The sequence below is a fragment of the Fukomys damarensis genome, unplaced genomic scaffold (genome assembly GCF_012274545.1).
Source record: "Fukomys damarensis isolate Sample0158 unplaced genomic scaffold, DMR_v1.0_HiC HiC_scaffold_19, whole genome shotgun sequence".
Classification (NCBI taxonomy): domain Eukaryota; kingdom Metazoa; phylum Chordata; class Mammalia; order Rodentia; family Bathyergidae; genus Fukomys; species Fukomys damarensis.
In genome coordinates this window covers 22,325,022-22,340,109 of record NW_022900931.1, presented here as the reverse complement: position 1 = coordinate 22,340,109, position 15,088 = coordinate 22,325,022, and the positions used below count along the sequence as shown (strand labels likewise).

General features: G+C 45.6%; 1 protein-coding gene across 4 annotated transcripts in view; it reads right to left on the bottom strand.

Moving 5' to 3' along the window:
* Positions 1 to 15,088, bottom strand: part of LOC104855874 (apolipoprotein L6-like) — an 18,512-nt gene that overhangs the window by 1,996 nt on the left and 1,428 nt on the right. For 2 of the 4 annotated variants that reach the window (XM_010614947.3, XM_033766300.1), the window contains exons 2-5: positions 10,150 to 10,481; positions 9,474 to 9,613; positions 3,796 to 3,859; positions 264 to 1,104 (exon numbers count right to left, since the gene is read on the bottom strand). In XM_010614947.3, coding sequence (XP_010613249.3) covers positions 264 to 1,104; positions 3,796 to 3,859; positions 9,474 to 9,613; positions 10,150 to 10,376 — 1,272 coding nt within the window. In that variant the 5' untranslated portion in view covers positions 10,377 to 10,481. Of the gene's footprint in view, positions 1 to 263; positions 1,105 to 3,795; positions 3,860 to 9,473; positions 9,614 to 10,015; positions 10,064 to 10,149; positions 10,482 to 13,695; positions 13,800 to 15,088 lie in introns of those variants that run through there. The other 2 variants (XM_033766299.1, XM_033766301.1) reach the window with 2 other exon arrangements.

The window sequence follows — 15,088 nt, the reverse complement described above, 5'->3', positions numbered from 1 at the left end:
CCTCTTCTCTAAAGTAAGAACCTCTTCCCAGAAAATGGGCCTTTAGGAACCTCGAGAAGAGACAGAAGGTGCAACCAGGCCTGCCCAGGACAGGACCTTGCATTCTATTGCACGTACCTATGGGTACATCCTGAAGCATGTTCATGCAAATTTTATAACACACACACAGATCTTCCCTACGCCTTCCGGTACACCTTGGCTCCCACAAGTCCCAGTGAAATCACCTCCCACCCACCGGCCCCCTGCCAGAAACCCGTCTTCACCTTTTGCCACAGCATCTCATAGAGCTCCATCCTCTGTGACAGCTCCTCTTCCAGCTCCAAGGCTTGGTCCCTTAGCTGATCTGCGAGCTCTGTGCCTTCTTTATCCTCCAGTGCCTTCAGCTTCTCCCAGAGACCGAACACATCCAAGCTAAGGGACAGGACAGCCGCCGCACCACTCTTCAGTAGGGCTTTTCGGGACATGATCAGTGCCGTGTCCTTAAAGGCCTTCTTCACCTGTCTGCCAACTGAACCTGAGACATGGCCAACGGTTCGAAGATGTCTGGCCGCGGGGACCAAGTGTGGGTGGGCTTTAGCTAGCCTAAGGGCACGGGCATGGTTCCTGATAACCTGAAAGGTGCTGCCACACTTGTACACAAGCTCTCCAGAGGCTCTGGCGTACCGGGCGGTCTGTCCTCCAGTATCCTCTTGGCATGCTCTGTCACTAGAGGGCGCTAGGGGGCTGGACAGAGCACGGGTGTTTTCAGTGTGAGAATTCTCCAACAAATCGGCCACAATACTGATAACTGAAGCTGTTAACCCCACACCTTGGCCAGCGACTGTAAATATCAGGCTTCCACCCGCTGTTACTGGAGTTAGGGCTAAACCCAGCATGCTCAGGACTCCGGAGACAACGGTGATGGAGTTGGCCACCACACCGGCCTTGGTGAAAGTCTTGTGGGTTGTGTGGGTGTCATCTGCAAGGGCACGGAGCTTTGTAATGACCACTTCTCGCTCCTGTTTCCACCTGGGAAACTCTTCCAGAAATCTCGTCTCTTCAGCGGACAGATACCCAGCATCTTGTAGTCCCAAGTCTGCACCCAGAAGCATGTCATCCGCCTCTCTGTAGGAATGAATGAAATAAGGACTTGGCTTCAGCCTCTCAGACAGAAAAGTCTAAGCCTTCAACTGGCCCATGTGGCTTCTGGATGCTTTGTCTACACCAGCTTTGAACCCTACCTGCATTCCCCTACAAGGTCCACCAAAAAGCCCTGAATGTCATCGAGAGGTTCAACCTTCCCAGGAAGCTCCTGGTTCCCTGGTGAGAGAAAGGTGTGATAACAGTGGCATGTGATCTGGACCGTTTGAGGAAGCTCAACCCTGGCCAAAGACACAGGGCAGGCAGATTTGTCCTGAGGGAAGTTTCTAGGTTTCCCAGGAGGAACGTGGAGCGCATTGAGGAAGTGATCATGCTCAAGAGAAGGAATACGGTGAGGGGGGGACATGGAGACATCTAGAAAGCATGAGAAAGACAAGGTCAGGGGTTGGGCAGGGTGTGGTGGTCCCCGCATGCTGAGGTGAGTCAACGGGAGGATGGGCTGGACTGTATGAAACATTCCTCCTCAAGACCTCGGCTTTGGCTCCTGTGGTTGTCCTTCCTTTCCCAGGGGGGTGCACCCTGAGAGGTCAAGACGAACTCTGACTCGTGTTCTGAATTCTCCTGGGCACTTGGCCACCTTCCTATGGCACAGCAGGTGAGACTGGGCCTTCGTGGAAGGAGCTTGGAACGTGGGGCCCAGCCTTGCTTCACCCAGTATTTCGCAGCACAGAGGGTTAAGGGTTCTTTGCCAGCCCAGGTAAGTTCGGCCTCCAGTGTGTGGAAGAGTAAAGCTGTCTCTTTGGGACGCGTTGCCCTGCCCAGTGAGACTGATTTCCTGCAGGGTGAGTGGCGGACCCTGCTGACACACAGGTGCCCCTGCCCAAAGCTGGAGATGCGAGTATGAAGGGGCCTGGAGGGGAACTGAGTCCCTTTCTTTACTTGTCCCTGGAGGGACCCAAAGGTGAAAGGTGACCCACCCGGAAGGACACATGAAGTCACGATGGAGCTTGGACAGGGGAACAGCCTCACGATGTCCAGTGCTGTCTGCTGTTCCTGTCCCGTGCCTGCTGATATCAGGGTCCCCCCGTGAAGGACAGTCGTGTCTCAGTATCCTCAGAGATGGGTTTCAGCACCTCCTGCAGGTACCAAAATCTGAGGCTGCTCCAGTCCTTCACACAAAATGGCACAGTTTTGCTTATACTCTGTGCATTTGTCCATATGAATCAGCTATAGGTTGTGACACCTACAGCAATGTAGATGCCACGTAGATAGTTGGGCCTAAGTAGGTAGTACATGACCTGCAGTGAGCTGGGTCACAAATGTGGAATATGAGGTACTGAGTGCCGAGCATATATATATAGATATAGAAATACATTTATATTTTGGTTTTGGTTTTGGTTTTTGGTACCGGGGATTGAACTTAGGACCTTGCGCTTGCGAGGCAGGAGGCAGAACCACTGGGCTAAATCCCCGGCTCAATTTACCTTTTAATAAACCTGCCTCGCTCATCTTATACACATACAATTTCACAATGAAGAGGTTAAAAATCACATACTATGAAAATCTTTTAGTATAATAAATTAATAAATACAGCCCAATCATCAGTTAAAGAGCAGATATACCGGGGATTTGGCTCAGTGGTTCTGTTGCCTGCCTTGCAAGTACAAGGTACTGAGTTGGATCCCCAGTACCCCCGCCAAAAAAAATCAATAAAAAAAGAGGAGATGAGCTGGGCGTCGTGGTGCATGCCTGTAATCCCAGCAGTCAGGATACTAAGGCAGGAGGATTATTGTGAGTTCAAGACCAGCCTGGGCTACGCAGTGAGTTCCAGGTCAGTCTCAACTACATAGTGAGACCCTGTCTCAAAAAACCACCACCAACAACAACAACAAAAGAGCAGATGTAAATTAGTTCCCAGAGCAGAAGTTTCACTGGGGTTGCAGTGGAGCAGGGGGTGTGAGGGGGAGGAGGTGGCCCTGTGAGGGGTCGTAAACTGTACAGGCGTCACATTCCGGCTCAGCTCATCCCTGTGTCCCTCCGGGTGTGTAAGGACAGAAGAACAAGAGGCACCAGCTATGCCCCTGTGCATCTGTGCCACGGTTCTATCTTGAGGTGGTTCACAGCTAATAGAAACTCAGCTTCATGGGTGTCTACATTAAACCTAATATCCCAAGTGGGGCTGTGTCGGGCAGCCACGTCTCCTCGCTTAGGGGGAAGCCACGCTGCAGTTCTCAAACAGTGCACGTGGAGTTCACTAATTCACCACGTTAGCAGTCCCTCGTCGCTTGCTCACATTGTTCTCGGTGCTGCTGTAGTTCATGTGCTGATTTTAAATTCTCGATTTTAAATTTATTAATTTTTAAATGCTAAAGGGTGTCTTTGCTGGTATCTTAGCCAAAAGCAATCCCTGCCTTCTTGCGCCTCGCAGAGGGAGGTCCCAGATTGGGCGTTCTCTCCACGGAGTCCTGTGCCCACCATGCCATGGAAATGACTAAAACTTGACTTAGTTAAGCCTAATGGACTAGCCTCCCCCCACCCGAGAAAACCTATGTTCATGTCCATAGCAATAACAGACTAGCGAGAAGACAACACCTACTTCACAGCAAATGCTACAGGCGCACATTTATTCCTAATCAGGAGGATGTCTGCAGCCTTTTTCATAAGGACGAGATTCTGGCTTTACCTTTCCCAACCAACCCTGCCTTGCATTCTTACCCAGCTTGGCTGTATGGCTGCCTCTTAAGCTTCAAGTCCATGTCTCCAGGAACCACATGGTTTTCTAGTTGAAAACATGGAAAACAGTTACCATACATGTCATAAAATCTTGTTAGGCACAAATGTTGACAGAGTTTAGAAAAGTAGAAACCACAATGAAACACATAATGCCCTAATTATTTGAAACTGTTATTTTAAAATCTCATGTTGACATAGAGTCCATATATAGTAAATGTACACCGTGGAGGTTTTGGCTCAATAAATTTTGACATCTGTATTGGAGGGTAACAGAATGTGCCACCCCTAAATATACCACTTTGGTACGAGGGTCATTTTGAGCTGAGAGCAAACGAGAAGAAGCAAATATAGTGGTCTCCACTTTAAGATCCCAGAGAGTTGCCAAGACCACGGATGAACAAGGTCATATTAGTGATTAACGGGTGGGTAGTATACACAGAGTGGAAATGCTGCACAAAGGGTGATTCATGTTCCAGGCGGGAAAGAGTGGATCTGTGTAAGATACCAGACTACTCAGAACTGTGCTCAATTTTAAACTTTTTAATTGTCTGGAAATTTACATTTAATATTTTTGGGACAAAGTTCACCAGAGGAAGCTGAAACCACAAAACCAAAAGTGAAGATAAGGGGGAACAACTCTATACATAATAACCACTGGTCAGATCAGGATGTATCTCCTCCCTCACCCAACCCTACCCAGGCCTCTGACTTCTGTAACCTTTGGTTAATTTGCTTATCCTCAAACTTCATATAAATAGACTTTAGCATTTCTACCTCCAGATAATCTCTTTGAAATTCACCCATGTTATGGTTTTAAAATTATCTATATGTAACATTTAATAAATACACTGCAAATGAGTTATAATGTATATTTCTCTATCAATGTATTTAAATTGTGTTAAGGCACTGGCTGTTGTGAATAAATTGACTACAATGATTGAAGTTTATTTTCACATGACAAGTCCATATTTATGAGGATTGTACGAATTATATTCCCAAGGACATATTATTTCTGATTTTGTGCTGTGTAATGTTAAGTAAAAAATCACAGGAGGCCATGGTTTTAGACTAAGCTCCTACACTTGGCTCCAACAGGCCAAACTAAAAGCCAACAGGGAGGGCTGGGGATTTAACGCAGTGGTGCCACCGCCTGCCTCGAAAGCACAAGGACCTGAGTTCGATCCCTTGTACCAAAACAAACAAACAAAAACCAACATGGAGTCTCTCCTACTAGTTTCCAAGTAAACCTAAAGTTTCACCTGAACTTTGGAGAAGAAGAGAGGAGCGGGGAGAGGATGAGGGAGTGAGGGAGGGAGGGAGGGAGGGAGAGGGAGAGGGAGAGAGAGAGAGAGAGAGAGAGAGAGAGAATAGCCAAGTTTCCTACCCAAGCCAATTTTATTCAGACTGATAATTAAGTTCCTGCTGACTCAATCCTTACCCTAAAAAAGTCACCTGCAGTAACTACATGTTAGCTGGTTATTTTCCTGTTGTCCTGCCTGACAAGAAAAGTGACTGGGAAGGGACCTGTTGCTTTCTGTGCTTTGTTTCTGCTCCCTTCGCCTCTTCTCTATACAACCCACCTCCTGTGCTTGGCTCATTGCAGTATCGCTCTGTTTAATGGACTAAAGTGACTCCCAGTTCTAGAGGAAGAAACAAAAACATATAATTTTTTTTATTGTTTTGTGTTTGTAGGTTTTTGTGGTACCGAGGATGGAACTCAGGACCTTGAGCTTGCCAGGCAGGCACAGCACCAATGAGCTACATCCCCAGCCCCTATAATTTCTTAAAATTAAATTTGTCAGGGCTTTTGAAAGGAAATATGTTTGGTCCTCTTCGGTATTCTTGGCACAGAGCTCCTAAAACCCTTGGAATTTCCTAAGTGATAATGGCACTGAAGGTGGAGATTTTCATGAGCTGCTTTCCACAGCTGCCCAAATGAAGGACATCTGTAAAGGCTCTAAGGAGAGTAAGGAGAGAAGAGTGTCAGGTTAACCAACCCTGGAGAGTAGGAATTTTATCCTCACCCCTCATTTCCAGGGACCAAGATCAGCTCTAGTGACTGATGACTAAGCCAATCATGCCTATGTAATGAACCCTCCATAAAAATCTAAAAGGACCAGGCCAGGAGAGCATAGAGTCACTGACTTGTGGCTGTACCTGGACAGCACCACGCCCAGAGAGCGAGAAAGCTCTAATGAACCAAAATAAAGTGTTTCTGGGGTTGTGAGAGCCATTCTTGCAATTATGAAACCTTTAGGAGGGATTGCGAAACCACCAAGTCATAGTTACATTGTCACCAGTCCAGGGATGCGGTGTTGTGACTGGTGTCCTAGTGGGTCAGTTTTGTGGACCTAGTTATCCCCAAACAGACAGTGTTAGAACTGGGGTAAGTGGCAGGACACCCAGAGGGTTCTTAATAAGAAGTGGAGAATTTCTTGGTGTGGGGAATGAAACAAAAGAAAAAACATTAAAAGAAACAAACAAACAAAACAACCAAAGGATTTTTCAAAAGAACTGGTAGACCTGAATACTGAGTGGAGTGGTTGAATAACAAAGAAGCAGAGATTTTCCCTATATTTTGGGAGTAGCAGAGGCCCTCTCTGGGCATCCGTGAGGGGTCTGAAATTCACCCTAGGATCTATTTGCCTCTCAGTGAGATCTGCCAGGGATGGAGGACGTGCTGGGTCTGCCTAGTGAAAAGACTCTTCTATTAATTGATTGATTAATCGATTTTACAAAGATCCCATCCATTGCAGGGCTGTGAGTCCACAGTGCTGTGTCCACTTTCAGGGAAGGGGAGTTTTCTAATATGTCCCTTGGTGTTGCTATGGCTTGAATGTGGTTTGTCTCCTCTAAAACTCATGCTGGATTTTGATCTCCGTTGTGAGGTATTAAGAAGGTGGACACTTAATCGATGTGTCCTTTAGAGGTGGGGCCAAGATAGGGCTGGAGATTTAGCTCAGTGGTGCTGCTGCCTGCCTTGCAAGCACAAGGTCCCGAGTTCGATCTCCGGTACCAAAAAAAAAAAAAAAAAAAAAAGGATAAGGTCATCAGGATGGGACTCTATGATGGGATCCTAATGGCTTTATAAGAAAAGGGAAAAGAGGAGGGTCAGACATGTCCACTCCTTGCCTCTTGCCATGTGGGGCCTATGTCACCTTGGGTGCCAGCAATAAGCACACACCAGGTGTGGCCCCTCTGCCTTGGAACTCGAGAACTGTGGGTCAAGATAAATCTCTTTTCTTTAAAACTTCCACAGTGTGTAGCCCTGTGCTGTTAGCCTCAGAAAATGAGATAACACAGGCTCCAGGCAGGCTAGCAGTGGCCCTGACCTACTTTTAAAAATGATTATTCTGGCTGAAAAATAGTCTGGATAGATATGTATCAGAAAAGAAACACTTTTATTCCTTGCTGTGAAGATGACACCACATGCCAGTTGGTGACTTGTTTTGTTTTGTCTTTTCGGTACCAAACTCAGGACCTTGCATTTTCGAGGCAAGCACGGCACCACTGAGCCTTTCCCTAGCCCTCTTAGTGGTGATTGAAATTGTGGTGAATATCTACATGTTAGAAATCTTATTGACTGTGAAAGACACATGGCAAGAAAGATGGCAAAAGTGTGTTTGCAGCAATGAGAGGTATTTTGAGTAGTTGGGGGGATATTAATATCAAGGTGCCTTTTACTGTAATAATTCTGTTATTTAGATATTCCCCACATGTTTTGATCACCGACTGTGGATCGACCATTCACGCAATTTCTGCTGAATATTGACATTACCGTATACCCTCATTCGTTTTATTCATCACATCTGGCACAGTATAACTTATGGCTCTTTTCCAAAGTGAAAATGATGATGAAAGGTCAAATTCTGAATCAGTTGAGTACACTGAGTTATTGACAGCTCAATTTAAGTTACTCCCAGGAGAGGAATTCCAGAGCTTCGGAAAGTGACAAGAATTATGGGGTAAGTGCACCGGAGGAGAGGGAGAGCATGTTCAGACAATTGATGGTGCTGTTTTTGACTTAATTTTTAAAAAATTAAATGATCACTCTATGTATTGCAGTTATTTTAATTGCAGCTTATTTTTCTGTGATGAAATGTAGGTAAGGTCTTTCTGTCCACTGACCAGCAGCTCTCTAACAGACATCACCTGATTTTCCTGTAATGACTCAGTTCTGACGTAGTCTACTTGGAGATAGCAGTGAATCCCACAGGCTAAGGGTTCAGGCTCTTAAAACTGTACCACCTCAGACGCCAACAGCAAATCCAAACCTCTGGAACTCCTGAGGAATGGCCTACAAGGGGGTCCATACCACTCTCTCGTCAGTTAATTTGCCACAGCAACTCACAGAACTAAGGGGTAGTCACTTGCCGTGTGAGGGAAACGAGAAAGGGTGTAAGGATGCGCATCTGGGCAGAGAGGTGCTCAGGGCACAGTGCTCCCTTGTGCTCCACCCTCCAGGAACCTCCCTGTGCTCAGCTAGCCGTCTGCAAGCTCTACAAACCCCAGAACGCGGGGATCTTCATGGAGGCTGCATCACATCAACTTGATTAGTTAATCTATTCACCTTCAGCCCCTCTCTGCTTTCCAGAGAATGAGGGCATCAGGTGGAGGTAAAAGTTCCAAGTTTCTAATGATTCCTTGGTCTTTCTGGTGACCACCCCAACCAGGAGCCCACCACAGAGCTGCCTCATTGGAACAAAAGAAGCTCCGACTTCCCAGGAAATTCCAAGAGACAAAGAACTCTGTGATAGATGCTCCTGTAATGCAGAAGCTTACAAATATTCTACGAGTTCTGTTTTGGAAACTGGGTTCAAAGATCAAATATTAGAACAAAACCACCTTGTAGTGCCCCTATCAACAAGGGCGTCAGAAGCTCTACGTTAGAAAGTGAGGGCAGATTCCAACATGTCTAGTTCTTACTATTTTAAAATTGCAAGCGAGGAAGCAGGGAGACAAGTTAGGAATAGGGCAGTCATTGGAGCCAGCAGGGTGGCAGCTTGGACCAGGTGACCAGAGTGAGAGGAAGTGCAGGAACCCACAGATTTCCCCGGTGGATATGGGTGTGAGTAGGAGATTCAAGGATGACTTCAAGCTCTGGGACCCAACAGACTGTCACAGTAAAGATCCCTGTACTGATATGGGAAGGGCCCAGGGTCTTAGGCAGGTTGTGTGTGACATGGGCAGTGACAGAGCTCTGTGTGAGACAGGCTGACTGATATAGACTAGGCAGCGGGTAGGTGAGACCCATTCTTCTGGATATTGAAATTGAGAGCTGTCAGAGTAGGGAGCAGTCAAAGCCACGCACTGGCTGAGAGCCTTTGGGAAGGACTAACAAGAGCAGCATAACTCAGTCCAAGTCATGAGCCGTGGAGCACCCCACAGTTAGAACTCAGGAAGAGGAGAAAGCAGCCAGAGATGGAGGAGGCTGTAGAACCAGAATCATATCGTGGAATCCAAAGAAATACTCAAGTATGATGGACACATCTTTGTGGTTCAATTCTTTTCTCACACATGCACGGTACGTGTGCTAGGCTACTGGTCTACCACTATGCTACAGCCTCAACCCAATCTTTCTATTTTTTGGTGAAATCTGGGCCATTTTGCCTTCCACATTTTCTCCTGCTGGTGCAAAGGCGTCACACATTCTGCTTTACCTGGCTGTGAACTGGATGGACAGGAGCTAAGACCATCTTGGCGGACTGGAGATGTCTCTGTTGTTGCAGCATTCAGAGGGGCGTCTCTGCTGGTCTCCATGGCCAGGTGTCCTGGGTGGGAAGCGAGGCTGTCAGACCTCCTAGCAGGGAAAACAGACTTTCTCATTAGCCAGCAGAGCACAGTGAAGTGAATTCAAAGCTTCTATCACTCGCCAGTTCTGTTCTGTTTAGAAATTTAACCCACAGATAAAAGTTTATCTTTTGTTTCTATAAAATAACCAGAAAAACTGTTACACAGTTTCTGCGTCTTCACAGTTACTAAGGGACAGAAAAAAAGTTTTCTGGAAAGTAATGGCAGTCTGATTGGTTTGTAAACAAAGAAACTTTTCCCAACAGAGGCACGTGAAAGGGTGACGCTCCTGCCAGGCTTCCTACGTGAGGAGCAGGACTAAGACCCTTCCCAAGTGCACAATGTCCCCAGGGGCCTGGGTTTCGAGCCCCATTTCCCTGAGGACAATTCTGTTTTCTGAATCAAGCAGCACCTGGAGCCAATCCTTGGGAACCTCATCCTTCTGGAGCCCAGCAGCAGCCCTCCCGCCTCTACCTGCCGCTGTCTCCCTGTCTCTCCTTCTTCTGTCCCAGAGGGAGAGAAAATGATGCTTGTTTCTGTCCTCACCTCTCAGACGGTGTGGTGTCCGGCAGGCCAGAGGCTGTGAGTGGCTGGCTGCTCAGGGACTGAGGCCAGAGAAGCTGGGCAGTCTGGGCCCTTGCCCAAGGGAAAACCCAGAGAGCCCTCACAGCACAAACAGAAATGAACTCTGAAGACTGGTTCTGGCTGTCTGCTGCAGGCACAGGAAAGCAGGTATATGTGGTTCCAAGAAGACCAGGTCGAGAAATGGCCATGCTTTTTAGTTTCTGTTTTGCTCTTCTCCAGGAGATGCACAGGGAAGTGGGAGAGCAGACTCAGGGCACTGTGCTGCATATCTGTAATCCCAACTACCTGGGAGCCTGAGGAGGAAGATCGTGAGTGTGAGGCCAGCCCGGGCAACTTTGGGAGACCCTGTCTCAAAATGAGAAACAACTTTTAAAAAGATTACAGATGTACCTCAGTAACAAATCACCCTTAGGTTGAGCCTTATTACTGCAAAGCAAAGCAAACAAAAAAGCCAGAAGCCCCAGTCTCCTTTTTTCCTTCCCAGCTGTGTGATAGGCAACTAACAGGTGGTTATCGATGTCCAGGAGGCCACTGAGAGCCACAGGGCTAGGACCAGCCCATCCTCCACTCTGGGAAGGAAGAGGTATTTGTCTGTTGATTTGGGGAAAGGCAGTGGCTCATGGGAGAAGGCTTGGGTAGTTCCTCAGGGGGCTGGTAAAAGAATTTACCAATGATGAGGAACAGAGAAAAAGCAAGAGTTTATCTCGGCCATAGTTTGTTGCCCGGGGCAACCGTGGGCAAGTCTCCAAGCCAGAAATTGAGCAGTCAGGGTGAGAGGTTGGGATTTTTATGAGGGTTTGAGGATATGGAACAAAGGTCTAGGCAGCCATGTGATTATCTAGAGAATGTCTTTTTCTTGGATTATTGAGCATTTTGCACATTTTCCTTGAGCACCTTTGTTGTGCTTAATAGTATTACATTTACAGGTGCGGTGTTGACAAGAAGACTTCATCAGGCCGTCAGCGTTAGATAAGGAAGCAATAAGGATTCCATTCACATCATTTAGATATAGTGTGTGGAGACTCTGTGGGTGAATGCACGGACTTTCTCCCTAAAGGTTGGTTGCTGTTCTATGACCGCTTACTGAGAATGGCAAGACTTGAACCAGAGTCCTGTGTCGCAGATGGCTTTCTCCCAAGTTCAGCTGCTAAGGATGTTAGTTAGCCCTTTTATCGCCAATGGGCATCCACTACATTTTCCTTCTGACAAACTGACAAAGTCACACATTTACAAGGGATGATGTGGGGCCCCTTGAGTTTGCTGATTGTTAGCGATGTTCTTGGGCTGATAGCTAAGACCTAAATTTGGCATCAAACTCTAAATAAGGTTGTGCAGCGAGTCCAAGTTGCAACTGAGCATAAATCTTTCAAAACTGTTGTAAATTTTTGATGCTGAAAAAACATTATCTGACTTATCTGGAGTATATGCATAGCATTCTGTTTTAACAATATCACAGGTGAGCATTAGCTTGAGGAGTTGGAGAAGTCTGGAAGGTAGAAATCTTATCAACATGTTAAACAAAATGGGGTTAAATTTATTTGTTTTGTTTTTTGGTACTGGGGATCGAACTTGGGTCCTTGAGCTTGTGAGGCAGGCAGTGGAACCACTAAACTAAACCCCTGGCCCTGGGTTAAATTTAAAAGTAAAATAATGGTGAGTTATTTTCAATATTGACTGCTCTCTGCTGGAGGTGTTTACTCAAATACAACAGGTAAAAATTAAGAGCATGTAGACTTCTCCATATTTTGTTAATAAGAAATCTAAATTTTTTCTGAATTTGATCCCTGGTACCCCAAAAAAAATCTAAATTTTATTTTATTTATAATAATGGCTATGAAAAAATTAAATATCTATGTTTTACATAAACAATGGGCCATTACCTCTTATTATTGGGATTGGTGTCTACTTTGTAGATTTAATGTTCTTTAGAGTGACTGGCTCTAGATAAGAAACATAAACCCAAAGCACATAACAGAGGGTTAATTTTCAATATGAAAGCACTAAAGTCTAGCAGGTAGACTATGTTGGCATTTTTATTTTATAGGCACCCTATGTAAAAAGAAAAAGCCAAGTTTTACCCGAGGGTTACCTTAACATACACCAAAATAATTGACTGCGATACACTACAGCAGGCTGAAGGACATGTTTTAGAAAGGCTGGTGGGGCTGAGAGTTTAGATTTTTTTTTTTTATGGCTGTCAGTTAAAATGTTACAGGTGCGACTGGATACTTGTTTGGAGATCCTTTTGTATCTAGTGTAGCTCCTTTATATGAGTGTCAGTTAGTGTACTATGTGGAGGATATGTTACTGGGCTTTGAGATGCTGGAGTCTCAGACGTGATCTTCAGCTTTAAAAAAAAGCTCAGCAGCCTGAGTCTGGGCCAGGTAAAAGGAGAAAAACAAAACACACCCTATAGTGCAGCGTGGACCACCATGAAGAGAGACAATATAGCAAACAGTTATTGGCCACAGTCCCTTTTTATATTCTGCAGGCCAGGGTCACGTCCTGGTCACTCTATCAAAAGCTTGCTCAAGCTCTTGTGAGAAGCCCTCATGCAGGGCTCTGGGCAAAGCTCTGTGTACACTGCCAGGGATCTCGTCACACCTCCTTTCCAACCCATTATTATTATTATTATTATTATTATTATTATTATTATTATTATTATTTATTTTTATTTTTGGTACCAGGGATCGAACTTGGGTCCTTGCACTTGCAAGGCAGGCAGCAGAACCACTGAGCTAAATCCTTGGCCCCCTCAAATTGACTGCGATACACTACAGCAGGCTGAAGGACATGTTTTAGAAAGGCTGGTGGGGCTGAGAGTTTAGATTTTTTTTTTTTATGGCTGTCAGTTAAAATGTTACAGGTGCGACTGGATACTTGTTTGGAGATCCTTTTGTATCTAGTGTAGCTCCTTTATATGAGTGTCAGTTAGTGTACTATGTGGAGGATATGTTACTGGGCTTTGAGATGCTGGAGTCTCAGACGTGATCTTCAGCTTTAAAAAAAAGCTCAGCAGCCTGAGTCTGGGCCAGGTAAAAGGAGAAAAACAAAACACACCCTATAGTGCAGCGTGGACCACCATGAAGAGAGACAATATAGCAAACAGTTATTGGCCACAGTCCCTTTTTATATTCTGCAGGCCAGGGTCACGTCCTGGTCACTCTATCAAAAGCTTGCTCAAGCTCTTGTGAGAAGCCCTCATGCAGGGCTCTGGGCAAAGCTCTGTGTACACTGCCAGGGATCTCGTCACACCTCCTTTCCAACCCATTATTATTATTATTATTATTATTATTATTATTATTATTATTATTATTTATTTTTATTTTTGGTACCAGGGATCGAACTCCGGTCTTTGCACTTGCAGGGCAGGCAGCAGAACCACTGAGCTAAATCCCTGGTCCTCCAACCCATTCTAGACATACTGCGTCTTTCTGCTTCAATTATACTTTCCTACTCTGTGTTTAAGACCAAGATAAAGTAAACCCCGAATTAAGGAAAATGTACCTGTATTTATTTGTGAAGGTCTGTTCAAACTCTTCAAGGGTGACTTTTGGGCGTATGGGGTGCCCCGTAATTCCTCCAGCTTTTTCCTCTAGCGTGTCTGTTGTCTGCCGGAACAGATCACAGTCTTGCTGACCATACGGCTTCTCTTGGAAGCATGGGAAACATTTCCCTTGTTCGTGGCCCTCCTTCTTGTAAACTGTACATCAGTTGACTGCTGCCCTCTGGGGTCCAGCAATCCCCTGCTCAGGAGGCTGGGTGACTCACTGGGGTTGCAGGGCCTTTGCTGAAGGGTCCTGTCATGTCCTAGGTACTGGCTGACCTTGGAGAGCAAGGAACACAACGGCTGGTTGTCCTCTTACCCCTTTTTATCTTTTTTAGCTGTGGTCTCTAAGACTCAGTTGTTGACTCTCCAAGGAGGTCAGTTACACTGGTCTTGAAGTAGGAGCGGTAGGTCTTAATCTAAATAATTATAATCTTTTTTGGACATCAGGACACTTTAAAATAAAAAGTAGGTGATGGCCTACACATACTGTTTAGATTGTCAGAATTCACATTATTATTATTATTATTATTTTTTTTTTTTGGTACTGGAGATCGAACTCAGGACCTTGAGTTTCCAAGGCAGGCGCAGTGCCACTGAGTCAAATCCTTGGCCCCTAGAATTCACATTCTTATAGAACCAAAGATAGCTGTGCAACAGAAAGCAGCCATGAACTTTTACGGGAAACATGTAAAACCAAAGTAACAAGAGCAAACACAGGGTCGCTGTGTGTACTTCCGTGTGGTTTCACAAAACACCGAAGAATGTAGTCGGGAACAAAAGAAGAAGGTTAAGAAAGTTTAATCGGAAATAAGGAAGAGAAATGCCTCTGAATTTCAAGAGGGGTCCTGACAGGGTTACCACTTGTCCCTGCAATTTAGAATCACCTGTAGGTAGACAGGGCGGTACCGGAACTCCTTGTTTAGTGAGCTATCCTGAGTGGCTCTGTGAAGTTAAAAAATGAACAGTTGGAATTCACCCTGTCTAGCCTAGTTGTTTTACATAGTGTTTATAGTAAACTGAGATTTTTAGAAAGAAAACTGGTTATTTTGCATTATAACGTCCTTAGAGCTCAGGAATTTAGTAGGGAGTAGTAACTCTTTAGAAGGGGTGGGCTGCACTTCATATTATAGAAGTTAATCCATTTCAAATTCCTCAAAACTCAGGAACTTAGTAGGTGGTGGTGTACTGTACAAGGGCGAGGCTACATTCCCTGTCGCCTGAGGAATGTTCATTGTGGTCAAAATGCTAGTTTACTCTATTCTTGGGCTGGGGATTTAGCTCAGTGGTACCACTGCCTGCCTGACAAGCACAGGATCCGAGTTTGATTCCCAGCATACCCCCCCCCCCCCC